At 38.3% G+C, this 16473-nt stretch overlaps 1 protein-coding gene across 1 annotated transcript; it reads right to left on the bottom strand.

Moving 5' to 3' along the window:
• Positions 1–2317: 2317 nt before the first annotated feature.
• Positions 2318–16225, bottom strand: mtx1a (metaxin 1a). The gene is made up of 8 exons (XM_026939590.3): positions 16088–16225; positions 6927–6996; positions 6313–6392; positions 5572–5664; positions 4833–5015; positions 4391–4467; positions 3548–3705; positions 2318–3266 (listed from the first exon to the last, which is right to left on the bottom strand). Exons 1-8 carry the CDS (start codon positions 16166–16168, stop codon positions 3049–3051), a joined length of 960 nt encoding a protein of 319 aa, XP_026795391.1. The 5' UTR covers positions 16169–16225; the 3' UTR covers positions 2318–3048.
• Between the last annotated feature and the right edge of the window lie 248 nt (positions 16226–16473).

The following is a 16473-nucleotide window of genomic DNA, read 5'->3' as shown; positions in this document are numbered from 1 at the left end:
TACTGAAGGCTAATAGCTCCAGCAAGCCTAGAAGGATTTGTGCTAAGGCTGGCATTATCAGTCCCAACATCCTCAATAGCAGCTGGTACTTCACATGGTGACCTAGCTGAATCTGATTGGCAAGTATAATAATGTCTGCCACATGTTGAGTTAACAGGGTAGCTAGAATTCTCAGTGAATAAAGCTTCCTGAAAAACATCTATGATGATAGAAGTGGCAGGGTAGAAGGGGAGAACAAGGGTAGAACTTTGAAATTCAGTGCCTGTTCTTGGAAGACAAACCTTAAAAGATAATTGTAAATTTAGTTAAATTTACATCTAGATCTGGATTTCTGTAAAGCTGCTTTGTGACAATGTCCATTGATGAAAGTGCTATATAAATCAAATTGAATTGAATCTAATTTAATCTGTATTACCTTCAGTCCCCTCAAATTTAAAATTGGACAGAACCCAGCATTCTTCTGAACACAGAAGTATGTTGAGTAGAACCCTTGTTTGAACTTTTTGATCACTCCTTTGTTCAAAAGAGAATGAAATTCTCAGGTCAGAGCAACAACTTTGTTGGCAATGTTTTTGGCTGTAAAGCATTCCATGGCCAGCCGCTTCATGGGCATGCTCTGTGGTATGGCTTAATGGATGAGGGCACTTAGATGCCTTCAAATGGTGTAAGGCTTGTATGAGGCAGATGGGCCATTGTGGGCTATGGCACTGGGTTGTGGTGACTTAAAGTGCCACATAGATGGTTCCTTTTTTTTGTTGTGCTGGTGATTATGCAATCTGCACCCTCCTATCCAGGGCCAGGGTGAGGGTCACTCTTTGGCCCTGCCACCAAAGATGCCCTAGAGAATGCAGATTTCATAATCACAAAACCAGCACAACCAAACACACCAACTATCAGCAGAGCCTACTAGCCATCCAAGAACATCCCAGACCCATTTTTGGACATTGCTGAGACCAGACTGCTCATTATCAGACTGATATGCTAGTTGTATTTAATACTTTACTGTGCGCCAGCACACACGCTGAGACCTTCCAACTGTATGACTGTTGGAAGGTCTCATTGTGTGTGCTGGCGCACAGTAAAGTATCCAGGGGATTCTCACCAACCCTGGTGGGTAGAAGGGGTGAAGGGGAGTTCCTTGTTTCAACCATCTTAAATCCCCAAATAACTTCATCCAAAAAAACCCTGAAACTCAGGTTAATCTGATATACTTTCAACCTGCTCATATTGGACTCTTTAGATTCAAATTAAATTACTTTTTTTTTTTGGTGAATCTGGATTGTTTCTGTGCTAATGAAATTCATGGTGATGTCCTTCGTGCTCAGTGGACTATACTAACTGATTTGAGCAGGCTGGCCATTTCAATTATAATCAGTTTGTTTAGTAGGCCACCAACAAACCAAGCTGCGTTCAAAGATTCAACTTCTCCTTTAAGCATCTTGATACTAGATAATCAATTCACTCTTGCCAAACTGCCGCTGGACATGAATACTCTCTAAAACGTTAAGATCTTTTTTTCCTGATACTGGACTGTGTCATACAACAGTTGGACATCAATACCTTTTCAATCCTTAAGGCCACTTAAGGATGTACTACTGCTGTACCTTTTTTACTTTCACAGAAGCAAAGTCTATAATTACAAATATTTGTTCTGTTTTTGAGCATATAAACCAGACATTTGAGGAGAGCAGCTGAAATTAGATGGCACAGTCACACACTGAGTTAGATGTAACTCACTGTAGTTCATTAGCCAGGTCATCAACTGTTCTTTAAACTTAATAAAGCATGACCCTTTCTGTAGACACCTACCCCAAATTATAGTGATAAGACAAGAGTCACCCAAACAAACACTTTTACTGCTGAAAGTGATTTAGAATAGCATGCAGGTAAGGAAATGTAGGTAGAATTGCATTATATATAAGAACTGTAGCAGGTCCCAGAAGTACATACATAAAGAACTGTGATAGATGGTAGGAATATAAGACAGACAGATTATTACTGTTAAAGGGAGGAAAGCTTTGCATACCAAACACCTACAGAGACATAAAAATGACTTAGAGGCCCTAGACTTATAGGCCCTACAAACCCCTCATCTTGCAAGAAAGTACACATATGAAATTATAAAACACACACACACACACACACACACACACACACACCCCATACAAAGTACAGTATTAAAGGTAAACCTACATAAGTAGGATCATCTACTCTAGTGCTAGATATGGATAAACTTTTTGGAATGATCATTATCTAAATTATACACCGTACTTTTTGATGCAACTTGTTAAACACAAAAGAAAATGTGATAAACCCCTGATGTTTTGTTGCAACCAGGCAAATAACACTTTATTAAAGCTCTTGTTTCAAATGTTGACTTACAATGTGTTTTTAAGCCTTTGGAACAAACATAAAAATTTCAATTAAAAAAATAATAAATAAATCAGTGACCTAAGCACTAATGTCCCTTGAACATCATTACTGGTTTGAACATTGCACAGATCAACAGAATGTGTGGCTCAGTGGACAAGGCAACAAGGCAAAAGAGCTTTTCATCTAAGTGCTATGAACAGAGACTACAGATCGAGTTGAGATGTTATTAGTTGGTCCACCAATGGAATTTCACCAAAATGTTTACTAGATGAAAGTAATATGTCAATTAAGATACAGAGCATTTACCACCTAGTCTATAACCCATAGAAATTAGACTTGAAGCACGGGCCATATCTGATTATCACTTTCAAGTCAGATCATAAAACATAGTACTCTTCATAGTACATTTCAGATGTGGTACAATGAAAAGCTAATGTCCATAATGTGGAAACTAGAAACCCTTATAGCACCACGTGATAAAGAACTGAAAAACAGAAAGATAAATGATGTCATATATGCAGGGGAAAAAAAGCAAAGCCCAAATCCCATTCAAATTTCTATGATTAGAAAAGACACATCGTAATCTTAACCTTCCTCATAGTGTGAATCTCCAGTGAAAATTTCTGTCCACCAGATATATTAAGTGTTCCCATTTATTTCCCACTCCTCCCTCCATCACTCCTCCTCTTCATCCTGAAGTTCAATGGAGGCGGTGTGTCCTCTTGACCCCTCCTCCTTCACATGCTCAATAGCAACAATGCCTGTGAGGAGAGCGTAGCCCAGCATGGCTGCTACAGCTACCAGGACAGACAGCAGCTGCTTGCGTCTCTTATAAGGCTCGTGGTCGAAGTCACTCCCCTCCTGCACATTGGATGCCGGCTGACCCATTCCTTCTGTTAACAAATAAGAATTAAATCACACATTTATTCATTCGTCTTTAATAACAGCTTTATCCTGAGCTGGGTTGCGGTCGTTCTAGAGCTAATCCTGATAACACTGGGCACAAGGCACCAAACCATACATGATAACAGTATACCTCTTTATCTTATCTCAGTCTCAAATACAACAAAGAATATATACACATGATATGTCACATGCTCCTGTACAGTAGGCAGGATACTACTGGTTCTTGTGGAGCAAATACTACTCTTCCTAATAGTGACTGGCACCTCACCTCGGTTCTCATCGGGGAAGTACAGGGACAGGATGTTAGAGCAGAAGTTGGTCAGGTTGTCTAGAGCCTTCAGGTGCTGCTGTAGTTTGCTGCTGGGCAGCCTGATCTTCAGTAGAGGTGCCAAGTGTCCAAACACATAAGCATCGAGGGAGGAGGGCCTGGAGGGTAAATCTCAAAGTGAGCTCTCTATAGTCTGCTCTTCATAGCTAGGAGGAATTTATCAGGCTTTAGCAGTGATTGAAGCAATTCTACAGTAGCACGTCAAATATACTATATACTCTGGCACTTTAAATATCAAAAATATATATACAAAATATAAAGAATATGTGCAGAATGACTTTGATTTCTTAAAATGAACAAAGATACAAAATACAAATCGACAAAATACAGTTATGTGCAAAAGCTTGCATACAAAATGAAGGCAGAGAAATGCAATCTGTGCAGGGAAGGCCTGCATTCCCTTTTCTGAATGTGATATAAATATTATCTAATAACTTGTACACATTTTGATCTGACTCTGACGTCTTTCACATCTTCTGAGCTTTTGGATCTTCCCTAACCCATTCCTACTGACTATATCTATCACAAGTTTGCTAGAAGTCATATAAATTCTTCTTCAAATTAGGTCTGGAGATAAATTTGCTTCAGTGACTCCTTGACAAATAGGGCCCTAGAACAAGCTGGTTGTGAATCTGTGCAGACTCACGATTTAACAGATTTACTAGCTTACAAATAAAGTAGTCATCACTTCAGGAACCAGGGATGTGACACAAAGAAGGATGGAAGCTCATTCAAAAACATTTCAAAAGCCCTAATTTAGCCTTTGTGCATTGAGGAACTTACGAGTCCCCGAAGAAAAATCTGTTCGAGCCGAGGCGTTGAGAGAGAAGATTCATGCACTCCAGCGCATCACTGTACAGCTTCAGAGAGAAAGAGAAAGAGGGAGTTTTTTTCTAAATGCATTATGTCTATGACATCCTGATAAAATAAATCAAACTTGCAGGTGTTTAAGTATGTGTATGTGTGTGTGCACAAAGAATCTGTGGTACGCAGAGCAGCAGTACTTCTCTCAACACCTTTGCCTGTAATATTCTGATGATCATCAGGATCTTGTTTGGTTGGATTATGTTATTATATTAGCTGTGGAAACAAACTTGGCCGCAGGGTCGATCCCCAGCTGCATGTATGGACACCTGGGCTTTCGATTGCTATATTACACATTCCCACTCTCAAAGTCTCAGCCCCAAACTCTCCTTCTCCAACCCATAATTCCATGCCTCTGCACCTCTTTCTCAGCCTCCTCGCCGGCCTCCAGAGTGCTGTTTCCCCGCATGAGTCGCACTCTCTCCAGCTGCTGGCACTGCATGCGGCTCGGCAGGAAAAAGTTCAGTGGAAAGGAGATATTCTCTGCATGCCAGCGACGTGTCACCTCAACATAGTTCTTAGGATCAATCCACAGAGCATAAATCTGCAAGTGTGTGTACAACAGACAACAGTGGAAGAGAATGGAGAGAAAGACATACGGGGAAAGATTGATAGTGAATGGATTTTTATAAGGTCATTCTTCTAAAAATGCAAAATTTTAACAGCATTCTAATAACATTATCTATATAGTTAACACAAGCTTTATATGGAGATCCTTTCACAACAGCAGTTCAGGTGATGGAAGAGTTAAAAATGGTCCTACTCCAGCCCCACTACCTCCAACTGAGAGGAAACTGTCTGGAATTGTTCTACAGCAGCTATTAAATACCAGAGATAATAACCCAGTCACCATTTACCTCCTAATGAATCATAGGAGAAAGCATGGCAGGAGAGAGACTGTTAGGACAAACTGCATATAATGAGAGGTAATGAAAAAGATATTGTTATATAATATTGGCCCCCTTTCAACACTGAGGGAACACTGGGCTCTTTCTTCAGTCCACCTTTCTTATCATTTGCACCATTGTGTTCTCACTAACAACAGGACTGGATCATGTATCTCTGCAAACCAGCTTCTGTGCTCCTCATGCGAATCTCACCAGAGCAGGCATCAGCTTTTCCTCCACCAGAGAGATAAAAGCAAGTGTGTCGGCTCCTTCTTTCGCGGACAGATCGTAGTCTGCATTGTATTTCTGAAATAAACACGACGATCATTATCAGCCATTAAGGTATCAAAATGAGGACCATACTTGGATATGTTCAGTGTCATCACAATACAAAAGAAAGCACAAACTTAGTACAGGCTATGTGAGAACTAAATAGGAAAATATACCACAGCAATTTGGCAATGATTACAATTAATTTATTAATGAATGACATCACATACTTTTTAAACATTTAATGTTGTGGAATGTCCACAAGACAAGTTAGTTCCTGTCATCACTTATTTTAACACATCTATAAACAGTCTTTCCCACACTAGCTTCTCTTTTGCCCCCTCACTCTTGAAGTTAGGAAGACAAAAATGTGTCTAGTCACGTTACCAAGAAACCAGAAAGCACAAAAGACTCTCCTATGCCGGAAAACTTACTGTCTCCTTACAGAAATCTTCACCATATCAATGGTTATGTTTTTCTTTGTCAAACAAGACGTTTTAATTTACTTAACCTGTTAATTATTAGCCTTAGATTATTGTGGAGTGTTCACCATACAAGCCCCTATAAATGAGTTGTAACTAAAGAAACGATAATATATTAAAACAAGTGGATTAATATAATCCTCTAGTTTGATTTACAGCCAGAACTATGAGCCAGAACTATGAGTCAAGGACAGCGGGTTACCTGTTTCCTGAGCTGGATGATAATCTTGCTGGGTTGAGAGAAGCTCCCATCCTCTTTGGTCTTCAGAGCAGGGAGTGAACCTGGGAGCATGCAGCCACAACACACATCAGTCTGAGCATACTACTCAATTATTTACTTCTCACATTACTGTAAGGCTACTGTGTGTAATTCTCATAGCAAATGCTGGTCTGTCTATGTTACTGATAGAATTAGTAGAAGTAACTTATTACTACTATTGTTATCTAGTATTACATACTGCTAACTACCACTGATAGCACTAACCTGTAACCAGTACTAATGCTACTCATGCATCTAAAGGAGAAGCTTATCACTGCAGAAGAGTAATGTTGAGGCAGGTAAATACAGCATGCATTATATACGATACAATGAGCACTAAAATTCCTAATTCCTTTAGCTGCTATGTCTATTTCACCATTGTCAACCTCCAACACAAGATCCAGTTCAGATAAGTCGCAGTTTTCTGGGATTAGTGGCTTAGACACTTTCTGACTTTGGAGGTAACCTGATCAGTTTAAAAGCACCATACTTACATTAACTACGCATGCCTGCCCAGAAACCAACCATTAAAATCCCCCTGAAAAAAATCTGCTTACCTGTGGGACTCCTCCAGGGGTTGGAGATCTTGTGAACTTTCAGTGGGGTTCCAGCAAATCGAGCATATGCCTGGAAGCACAGAAGATCACTTAAGAAGCCAAGAATGTTATGAGTAAGACTTGTGTTGTAATCCAGGCTGGAGCTGCACAACATTGCAGTGGTAAGCATCTAGCTCATTTAACACACTCTATTCAACTAGTTGGACCTTTATGAGCAGCATTTGTTGTATTAGAAAAAGAAAACCACAAAGGGATATGGCCCTCCAGGCCCGTTTTTTTTTTTTTTTTTTGCTTTAATCCATTCATAAGGCACTGGTTAAAGCAGTATTATTGAACCTTTGGAGATTTAGCAACCTCTTCGGTAGAAATGTCTTTGCATGCAACTCGCAGAAGAACGTTTTGTAACGTAGTTGAATAATTTAGTAGGAAAAGCTGAACACACACCAGCTACTGAGGTATAGGCACACAACTTTACAGTGATAAATTAAACACAGCCTTCCACAACTCAGCCTGGAAAAGATCTAAATTAATCGCACATTTAATCAAATTATAACCAGGCCAGACTGGAAGAGCACCAATGGACCTGCTGAAATAGAAAGCATTAACACTCTCTACACACCCTACAGGACATCTGTGGATGGGAAACACAGCCAGGATATAAAACAGCCCAGAAACAGACAGTGTGTGTCTTCCTCATGAGGTATAACGCTTAAAAACCTAATAAATATCATAAACCATAAATAATAACAGCCTGTTCTCATACGAGACAGACACAAACACAGATGAATAACCCTTTCAAAACCTTTTTTCCACTGGCAGCCTTATTTTTAGCATAGGAAATTTAGGACAGGATGTGAAGCAGTTCAACAGTTCAGCACATAAACTTGCAGGTACTGAGCCTAATTTTCAGTTATGTTAGCAGTGAATAAATTGTACACATGTCCAGAGTGGTCTTAAAGGAGCTTACTGAGGAGAGAGAAAAAGACAGACTGGGTCAAAAACCTAAGACAAGCAGTGTCTTAGACAAGTGGGAACCACGGCTCTACAATTAGGTGACAATTCAAAGAATTGTGGAATTTTTAGCCAGACTTTTGAGAATTCATAACATATTCCTTATAACAAAGCAGATTGAGGTCGTGATTTAGCTCAATCGTGATTCTGGGTTAAGTAGACTTGGCAGTGAAAGACAGGAAGCCATGCTCTGCTTATTTTATCTTGAGAAAGGAAGCAGTTCACAGCTTCTCTGGCAGAAAACAGCCACTCAACACATCACTGCATGTGGACCAAACTTAAACTCAATGACTTGCTGCAGTTTAATTCCTGTCAAAGATGTTATAGCCAAAGAGCTGTCTTACTAACTACCTAATGCCAATGCCTATGTCACTAATTACATGTAAAAAGCATCCAGCAAATCAATCTTTCTATTACTTATGTCCCAACAAATCTGGGCTAAAATAAAAATGTGGAATAACAATAATTTATTTATTATTTTTTTTAGATTTCCAAGTTTGTAACAATGAGAAGGGTATAAAGAGTACTCCCAGATGAATTCTATTAAGACAGAGACAAGAGTGGTATTCTTTATAGCTCCAAAATAGTTTGGGTGTCATATACATTAGAGCAGAACCATAAAAACCACTTGCATCTATGTGACATTTTTGCTGCAAGCCTCATTTTTTTTAATGTGGAAAGGAGGCACGTAGACTCTCTAGCATAAAGGGTTGGCGGATGAGAGAGAGAGAGAGAGAGAGAGAGAGAGAGAGAGAGAGACAGGGGACAAGGGAACGTCATGGAAAACACTGCTAAATTTCTTCCACAATGTCTGCAGGTCTTGAGATTTTTTTTAAAGCTGTTTGAGGAATTACAAAGAGAAGTGGACTGAGGAAAAAGCAGCAAGCCATAAGGCAAAAAAAGTTAAGTGGTGGTGAAAATACATATCTAGTATAACCACAAACAGAATATAAAAATCATTAGCTTTCATTTCATTTCAAATGTTAATAACATTTTAATGCAAGATCACTGTGACACTGAAACCTCCCCAGAGTCTAGAGCATTAAAGGCTTATAAATAGTCTATATTATACCAAAAAAAGTAATACAGCGACACAAACCTTTAAAGAGCACCATCATCTTTGAAAGGCTATGAATTATTTTCAGTTTTCTACTGAAATGTCAGTTTTTTGTTTTTTTTTTACTATTTTTTACTATATTTCTAAACTAATATAAACACATTTCACACAATTAAAAAGTTAGGAATAATTTTAAATGGCCACTCACTAAATACTGTCAGAATGTCCAGGAAATTTCAGGTTAGTTGAGACTGACTGTTTATATTCTACACTAAATTTCTGGAACTTTCCATCTTTTTTGCAGTTTTATAATTCAGAAATTAGAAGTCAAATGAAATCTAAGTGTCTTTACTGTCACTGTGCGGTTGAGTATTACTGCCTAAACGAGCAGAGCAGTGGAAATAGACACGATGTGATGCAGCCAGTTGGAATAGACCATTACCATCAAAGGCTGACATCATGCCTTCAGATTATTGGAGAATTCCTCCACAATTTTAAACTGCGTGTCGTAAAACCAGAGACATGAATGCCCATGTGCTGTCCAACAGAAACACGAACAGGAAAGTTGCTGCAGGCCAAACTGCTTCTGCTGACAGTTTAGTTTACAGCACAGCACCAGTTCGTATAAAAATGCCATAAGCACCATTCCAAATGGACTTTCTTCTATAAACCATGCTAAGCTGCAATTTCACCACAGTATAAAATGTGAGATTTAACTGTGAAAATAAATCACGCATATTGAATGAATGTATGATTTAGTGCTGGGTGTAATATGCAATCTCTTAAAATACGATCACGAGGTGTCAATAAAATATTGAAACTGAAACCGGACGGCACTGAAACTTAACTGAAACTGGTCAACACAAGCTGTACAGTTAAGACCATTTTCAAATGGCAGCTCACTAAAGAGTAGTACCATACTGATATAACTGCTGGCCTTGATTGAGAGATTAATTTAACTAAAGTCCTCCAGTGCTCATTGAATTCAGTTTAAGGTGAGCCTATACACAGATCACACATCATCTATGCTTTACACACATTATCTGTGTAGGAATTTCCAACATATGAATTTCCATTAAATGGGGAAAAAAAAAAATATATATATATATGGGATTTGCCTAATTATAAAACAAACTAGAGTGCATGTGAACATTTACTCTTCTGTTGCCTCCTCCACGCTGTTAGTTTATTCATTGCAAGAACAACCCAGAAATCATGTGGAAAACTGAATGGAACTGGGCTATAATTTTCCAGACAGTCTGTGAGAGAGTACTATGATGTATCACTAACTGCTTGCTGTGTCAGGAATCAGGCTGTAGTTATAGACCCCGCTACAGGGGGAAAAAATGCCACAGGCATTTTCCCAACCACCAAGAAGAGGAAAGTTCTTCTGAACCCACCTCCTGCAAATAAGCCACATTATCTGAAAGTTTTTTAAAAAAGTGGGGGATCCTGAAACGAGGGAAATTAAATCCATGTGGCTACTATGGTGTTACAGAGATATGGACAGGGATTTCCTGGTGAGGCTGAGACAGAGTGGAAAAGTAGGAAAGTGAAGAAACTCTTTCCATGAGAAGTTATTCCTCTGGAACAAAAGAAGCCCCAGAGGCACAGAAAAGACTTCATATTGTTCATTGTGTTATTTATGAGATTAAAAACACAGTTTACTAAAACAATGCAAATATCAGGCATCTGCAATCCTGGTTTTAATAGCTTTATTAATAATAAGATGTAAATGTGTAATTACCACTTAATTATCAATTTTTTTTTTTTACAATTCCAAAACAAGCATTAGTCTTAACCAAAGTCAACTTTTCTTTTGTCAACTTATTATAAAACAAAAGCATCCAGGAAATGAATCTTTCTATGATTTATGCTATATAAAACCTTAAAAAGGGCCACAGTGAATGTTCAGAGTCAAGTAGCAACAGCACAAAATGGGAATAACAAAACCAGAAACCCAGAATTTGCCAATCTTGAAAGCTTGAGCCAGCAGAAAAAAAGAATGCATGACTAGAGTCATGTCCTTCTGGCAGATTCAGCAGGAGGAAGCACTTATTAACCTTTCAGGACACCCTGTTTTATACAACAACAGTATGTATATCAGAGGTGTAGTGATACTCGCCAGTCATGATTCTATTCATGATACTGGGCTCAGGTTTCGATATTCTCAGAATATTTTGAACAAAATTGGAATGAAGGAATATTTTGACTGAAAAGACTCCTTTTTCATTTTTTTAATCATAAACAATGCAAAACAATGTGCTATTTTGTCTGTATAAAACTGTGAATAAATAAAAAATTGCCAAAGAGGTTTAATATTGTAAACAAATAAGGTCCATAAGTATCTGTACACCACCACAGTAGATGTGAAATGAAGCAATCAAGATGTGACTGAAGAGTAGACTTTCAGCTTTTGGATTAACTGTTTAGGAATTACAGTCATTTTTTTACAGAGACCCTCCATTTTCACAGGGTCAGAAGTAAGTGGACAAACTAACAATCATAAATATTAGGATTATTTTTAATACTTGGAGGCAGATTCTTTGCAGACAATGACTGCCTGAAGTCTGGAACCCATAGACATCACCAAATACCAGGTCTTTACTTCTTCTCCGCCTTCAGTTGCTGCTTGTTTGTGGGACTTTCTGCCTTCAGTTTTGTCTTCACTAAGTGAAAAAGCATGGGTTGAGGTCATCAGACATTTAAGAACATTTAAATTCTTTGCCTTAAGAAGCTCTTGGGTTGCTTTCATGGTACATTTTAGGTCATTATCCATCTGTACTGTGACTCACCGTCCTATCAGTTTTGCATCATTTGACTGAATCTGAGCAGAAAGTACAAGTCTATACACTTCAGAATTCATCCTGCTACTTCTATCAGCAGGCACATCATTAATAAACACCAGTGGACTGGTCAGGCTTTTTTAGAGGGTCTAATCTGGCCTTTCTGTTCTTGAGTGTTACCAGAGGTTTGCATCTTGAGGTAAACTGTCTGTATTTACATTCATGAAGGCGTCTCTTGATTGTAGACTTTGACAATGATATGCCTATCTCTTCAAGAGTGTTCTTGACTTGGCTAGATGTTGTGAAGGGGTTGTTCTTCAACAAGGAAAGAATTCTGCAATCATCCACTTTAGTTTTCTTCTGTGGTCTTCCAGGCCTTTTGGTGTTGCTGAGCTTTCCAGTGCATTCCTTCTTTTTAAGAATGTACCAAATTGTTGATTTGGCCACTCCTAAGGTTTCTGCTATCTCTCTGATAGGTCGGTTTTGTTTTTTCGTCTTAATGACGGCCTCCTTCCCTTGCATCGGCACTTCTTTAGACCGCATATTGAGAGTTCCCATGAACAGCTACCAAATGCAAATTCAGTGCTTGGAATCAACTCCAGACCTTTTATTTCCTTAATCTGTCATGAAATAATGAGGAAACAGGCCACACTTGGCCATGAAACAGCTTATCAGTCAATTGTCCAATTACATTTGAGCCTGTAACAATGGAGGGACTCTGTAAAAAATGGCCATAATTCATAAACGATTAATGCAATATTTTTGTTAAACCCCTTGAATTAAAGCTGAAAGTCTACACTTCAATCACATCTTGATTGCTTCATTTCAAATCTATTGTGGTGGTGTACAGAGGTAAAAAAAATGTGTCGTTGTCCAAAAACTTATGGACCTGACTGTAAATAAACAAACAAATAATTAAAAAATATTTGATTGATTGAATAAACAAAGGCTTTGATGTGGGGAAAATGATCAATTAAAACATAATGAGCTCTGTAGCAGTGCATTACTTTAGATGGAAATAGAGCTCCAAGGTTAGCTAAAATTCCTGACTTCTGCAGCATCTTTCTCAGGCAAGGTAGATTGCAGGGCTGGTGTCAGTTGAAAGCTACCGCAGAGCTCTCTTTAACGCTTACAATGTGGTCATGTAACCATATAACATGTCAGTCAGTGTGATCCAGAGCTAACAGTCACTTCACAAGTGCATATTATTCCCATTTTGGTAATGGTTCAGGTGCTCAATGAAAGAATATGATCACGTGACCAGTGTGCTCTCTATATATTTCAACTCTATGGAATATGCAGGTTGGAACCTCTGGGTGCAAACTGTAACTTCATTACATGCATAATTAACAGAATGCTGATATTGCACATTTCCATGATGCACATCATCACATTTTTGTGTCATGATGCTTCATGTCACAATTGTTTTGTTACACCCCTAATGTACATACATACAAAAATTATACCAATTGGTTAGCGGGAGATAACAAGCTACCACTACCTAACTAAATGAACCTTCTAATAAAAATTTGATAAAATTAGTAGACAGACAGTATTTTGACCAAACTGTGTAATCTCTTACAAACAACAATCTAGCTAGCTGGTTAGCTGTTCAATGAACCGGTACTTAGTCACACCAGGACTACTTATAACTGCCTGATTTTGCTCCACCTCTGAACAAAGTTGCAAGGTGAAAATCTGGTCTGTCCATGGCTTAATGCTAGCTAAATCACAAGACTTCATTTTCATGATTGAAATTTGAAGAACACAAAGTGTAGATAAACAAACAAGCATACTGCTGCAGTTATATTAAGTCTCAGAATCAGCACAGAATATTCATGAATCAGTACTTTGTATCAGGCAGCGAATTTATATGTGCAAACTGTGTTAAGCTAGAAAACAAACTCCCCTCTATTTATGTGCCAGTTCAAGGGTCTATTTACTGGTTTATACTGATGTTTGCACAGCACAGAATAATTTTTTAAATGATTTGGACCAAAATGTAATTGCCGATTCCTGCACAGATGCCAGGATAAGACGGTATTTCCCTGATTTCAAGCACAGCCATCAAAGTCCTGTTCTTACAACCTGGTTTAATGCAACAGTTAAACTTTTATTTTAACCAGTGTGTAAATCCACACCAGCTATTAGAAGAATCATAAAAACACACACACATGCATCCTGCAGTGCAAGTGTCCATATGCCTACATGAACTGGAAAAAATTTGAACGTGTGAAATTTGTTTTTCTTAGCTGTAGTTGGTGTGAAGTAGGTCATACAGATATGTGTAGACACGGTAGAGGTTGCATTTTGTAGAGAAACAAATTTTTCAACCCATTAAAATGTGTGTGATTGTGTAGGACGCAATCCTCCATAATGAGTATATACAAGCTCCCTGGACAAAAAAACAAAAAACATACAGCAAAAGCAGCTCCTTATTGTACATACTCAAAGGTTAATGCACCTGGACAAACGTAATTTAATATAAAAGTCAGTTGTTGGCCACACCATGAAGTTGCTTAATTGTGCGTCATGCCCAAGCAGAGCACAATACTGACACGTGATGAAAAGTGTAGGGCCAAATCTGTGTCTGACTTCACAAGTATTACATAAGTCAGTAACACTTCGGGTGTTTCTCTGTATGTGTTCTCGTGTGTCCTCCCCTGACGTCATCTTTTAACGCCCAAGATTTATTCTAATGCTCAGTGGCACAAGTCCATTCTTTGTGTTCTTGGCATTAAAAAAAAAACATGTTTACAAAAATTTAGATTAAACATAAGCAAAAATAGATCGTACGGTGGCACAGCAGGTACCACTGCCACCTCACAGATCCAGGGTCCCTGGTTTTAATCCCGAGCTCTAGTTAGTATCTGTGTGGAGTTTTGTCTCACCTCCCAAACACATGCCAGTAGGTCGATTGACTAAGATAAATTGCCCCTACGTGTGAATGAGTGTGTGAATGTATGTGTATGGTGCCCTGCGATGGACCAGCAATCCATTCAGGGTGTATTCCTGCCTCATGAATAGTGGTCCTGGGATAGACTCCAGATCCACCGCGACTCTAACCAGGATAAAGTGGTTACTGAAAGTGAATAAGTGAGTGAGATATACAAAAATACACCCAGTTGGATCTGCTTTCACATTATTGTGAGTGAAATTTTATGGCTTAATAAATTAAAGATTTATCATAACCTTTTAATTCCCAGATCTTGAACAATTGCTTGTTCTGCAAAGGGAAGTGTATTTTGAATACTGTGGGTCCAGTATTAGTCCAGGGATTTGAAACAAAACAATCAAGATGTGATTGAAGTGTAGACTTTCAGCTTTATTTTAAGAGGTTCCACAAAAATATGGCATTTACCATTTAGGAATTACAGCCATTTTCAGCAAAGTACCTCCATTTTCAGGGGCTCAAAGGTATTTGGACAAAGTGACATAATTGTAAATATAACCATAATTTTAATACGTGGATGAAAATCCTTTGCAGTCAGTGACTGCCTGATTATGTCATCCATCAATTATGTCACTTTGTCAAAGTAGCTTTGAGCCCCTGAAAATGGAGGTACTTTGCTGAAAATGGCTGTAATTCCTAAATGGTAAATGCCATATTTTTGTGGAACCTCTTAAAATGAAAGTCTACACTTAGATCACATCTTGATTGTTTTATTTCAAATCCACTGTGGTGTATAAAGGCAAAATCACAAAAACTCTGTCATTGTCCAAATACTTTCGGACCTAACAGTATGTGTTTTTCTGTTTCTCCCTTCCTAACAAGTATTAGAGTATGCCAAATTTCCTCTTGCACGATCAATGTTTTTTTTTTTTTTTTTGGTCTTATCGCTGTTCTTATTACATTTCGTGCGTGTGCTCAAACTACAAACTCACACATAACGTCCAACCTGCTGTAAAATATCGGGGAAGAAATGTGTTTTTCTCCCAGCAAGGCTAATCGCGTCGCTAAGCTGCTCAGATTTAATGAACTCTGGGGTTTCGAACAGGCTGTAAAAGCTCCAACTCCCATGAGCATTGCATTATATTTTAAATTAATTCAGTAATATATTTAACACACGAAGCCTAGTCTCTGAGCCAGACATGTGCTTTCCTAAGAGAAATAAACATGTCTAAGCAGCATTATTAAAATCATTCTTATTCTATGTAACTTTAATGCAATGGAATGAAGATGACTAACAGCCAGTCATTGCTGGGTAAAAACCATATCTGATAAAGTTGCGTCTCAGAAAGCATGAACACATGCTGTTTGAGATAAATCTGGTTAGAGTACAGAATAAAACAATATCAAGGCTTACCAAAACAATTAGACTGTCGGTATCAACAGAAGGCAAACCCCAACTCCCTTTCCAGCAAAACAACTCTAAGGGGGCCGCCATCTTGTTCAACTACAATAACCTTTGACTCGGAAGTAATCTTTTAGAGCGCTGCAGAAAACAACAAAATGTTTTGGGACATTCTTTGGACCTTTTTTTTTGTTGTTGTTAGAAAAAAAAAAACGGCATAGTGTACAACAATTTAATATGTATATTATTTTTTCTAGATAGTCTGATGGCATATAGATGACCAAGATAGGTTACTGAAGATGAATGAATGAATGATGGTCTACCTGACCAGGACAGCTTATTGATGAATGAATGAATGAATGAATGAATGATGGTCTACCTGACCAGGACAGGTTATT

Source organism: Pangasianodon hypophthalmus, chromosome 1, assembly GCF_027358585.1.
Source record: "Pangasianodon hypophthalmus isolate fPanHyp1 chromosome 1, fPanHyp1.pri, whole genome shotgun sequence".
Taxonomy (NCBI): Eukaryota; Metazoa; Chordata; class Actinopteri; order Siluriformes; family Pangasiidae; genus Pangasianodon; species Pangasianodon hypophthalmus.
The sequence above is the reverse complement of the archived record's forward strand: the minus strand, read 5'-3'. Positions and strand labels throughout refer to the sequence as shown.

Bases quoted from the DNA above. Each gene is read 5' to 3' on its own strand.
- mtx1a (XM_026939590.3), bottom strand. From the start codon at position 16,168: ATGGCGGCCCCCTTAGAGTTGTTTTGCTGGAAAGGGAGTTGGGGTTTG. The intron at 6,997-16,087 runs GTAAGCCTTGAT...CTGTGCTTCCAG, and splicing joins CCGACAGTCTAATTGTTTTG to GCATATGCTCGATTTGCTGG. The intron at 3,267-3,547 runs GTGAGGTGCCAG...ATTTGTTAACAG, and splicing joins CTTCCCCGATGAGAACCGAG to AAGGAATGGGTCAGCCGGCA.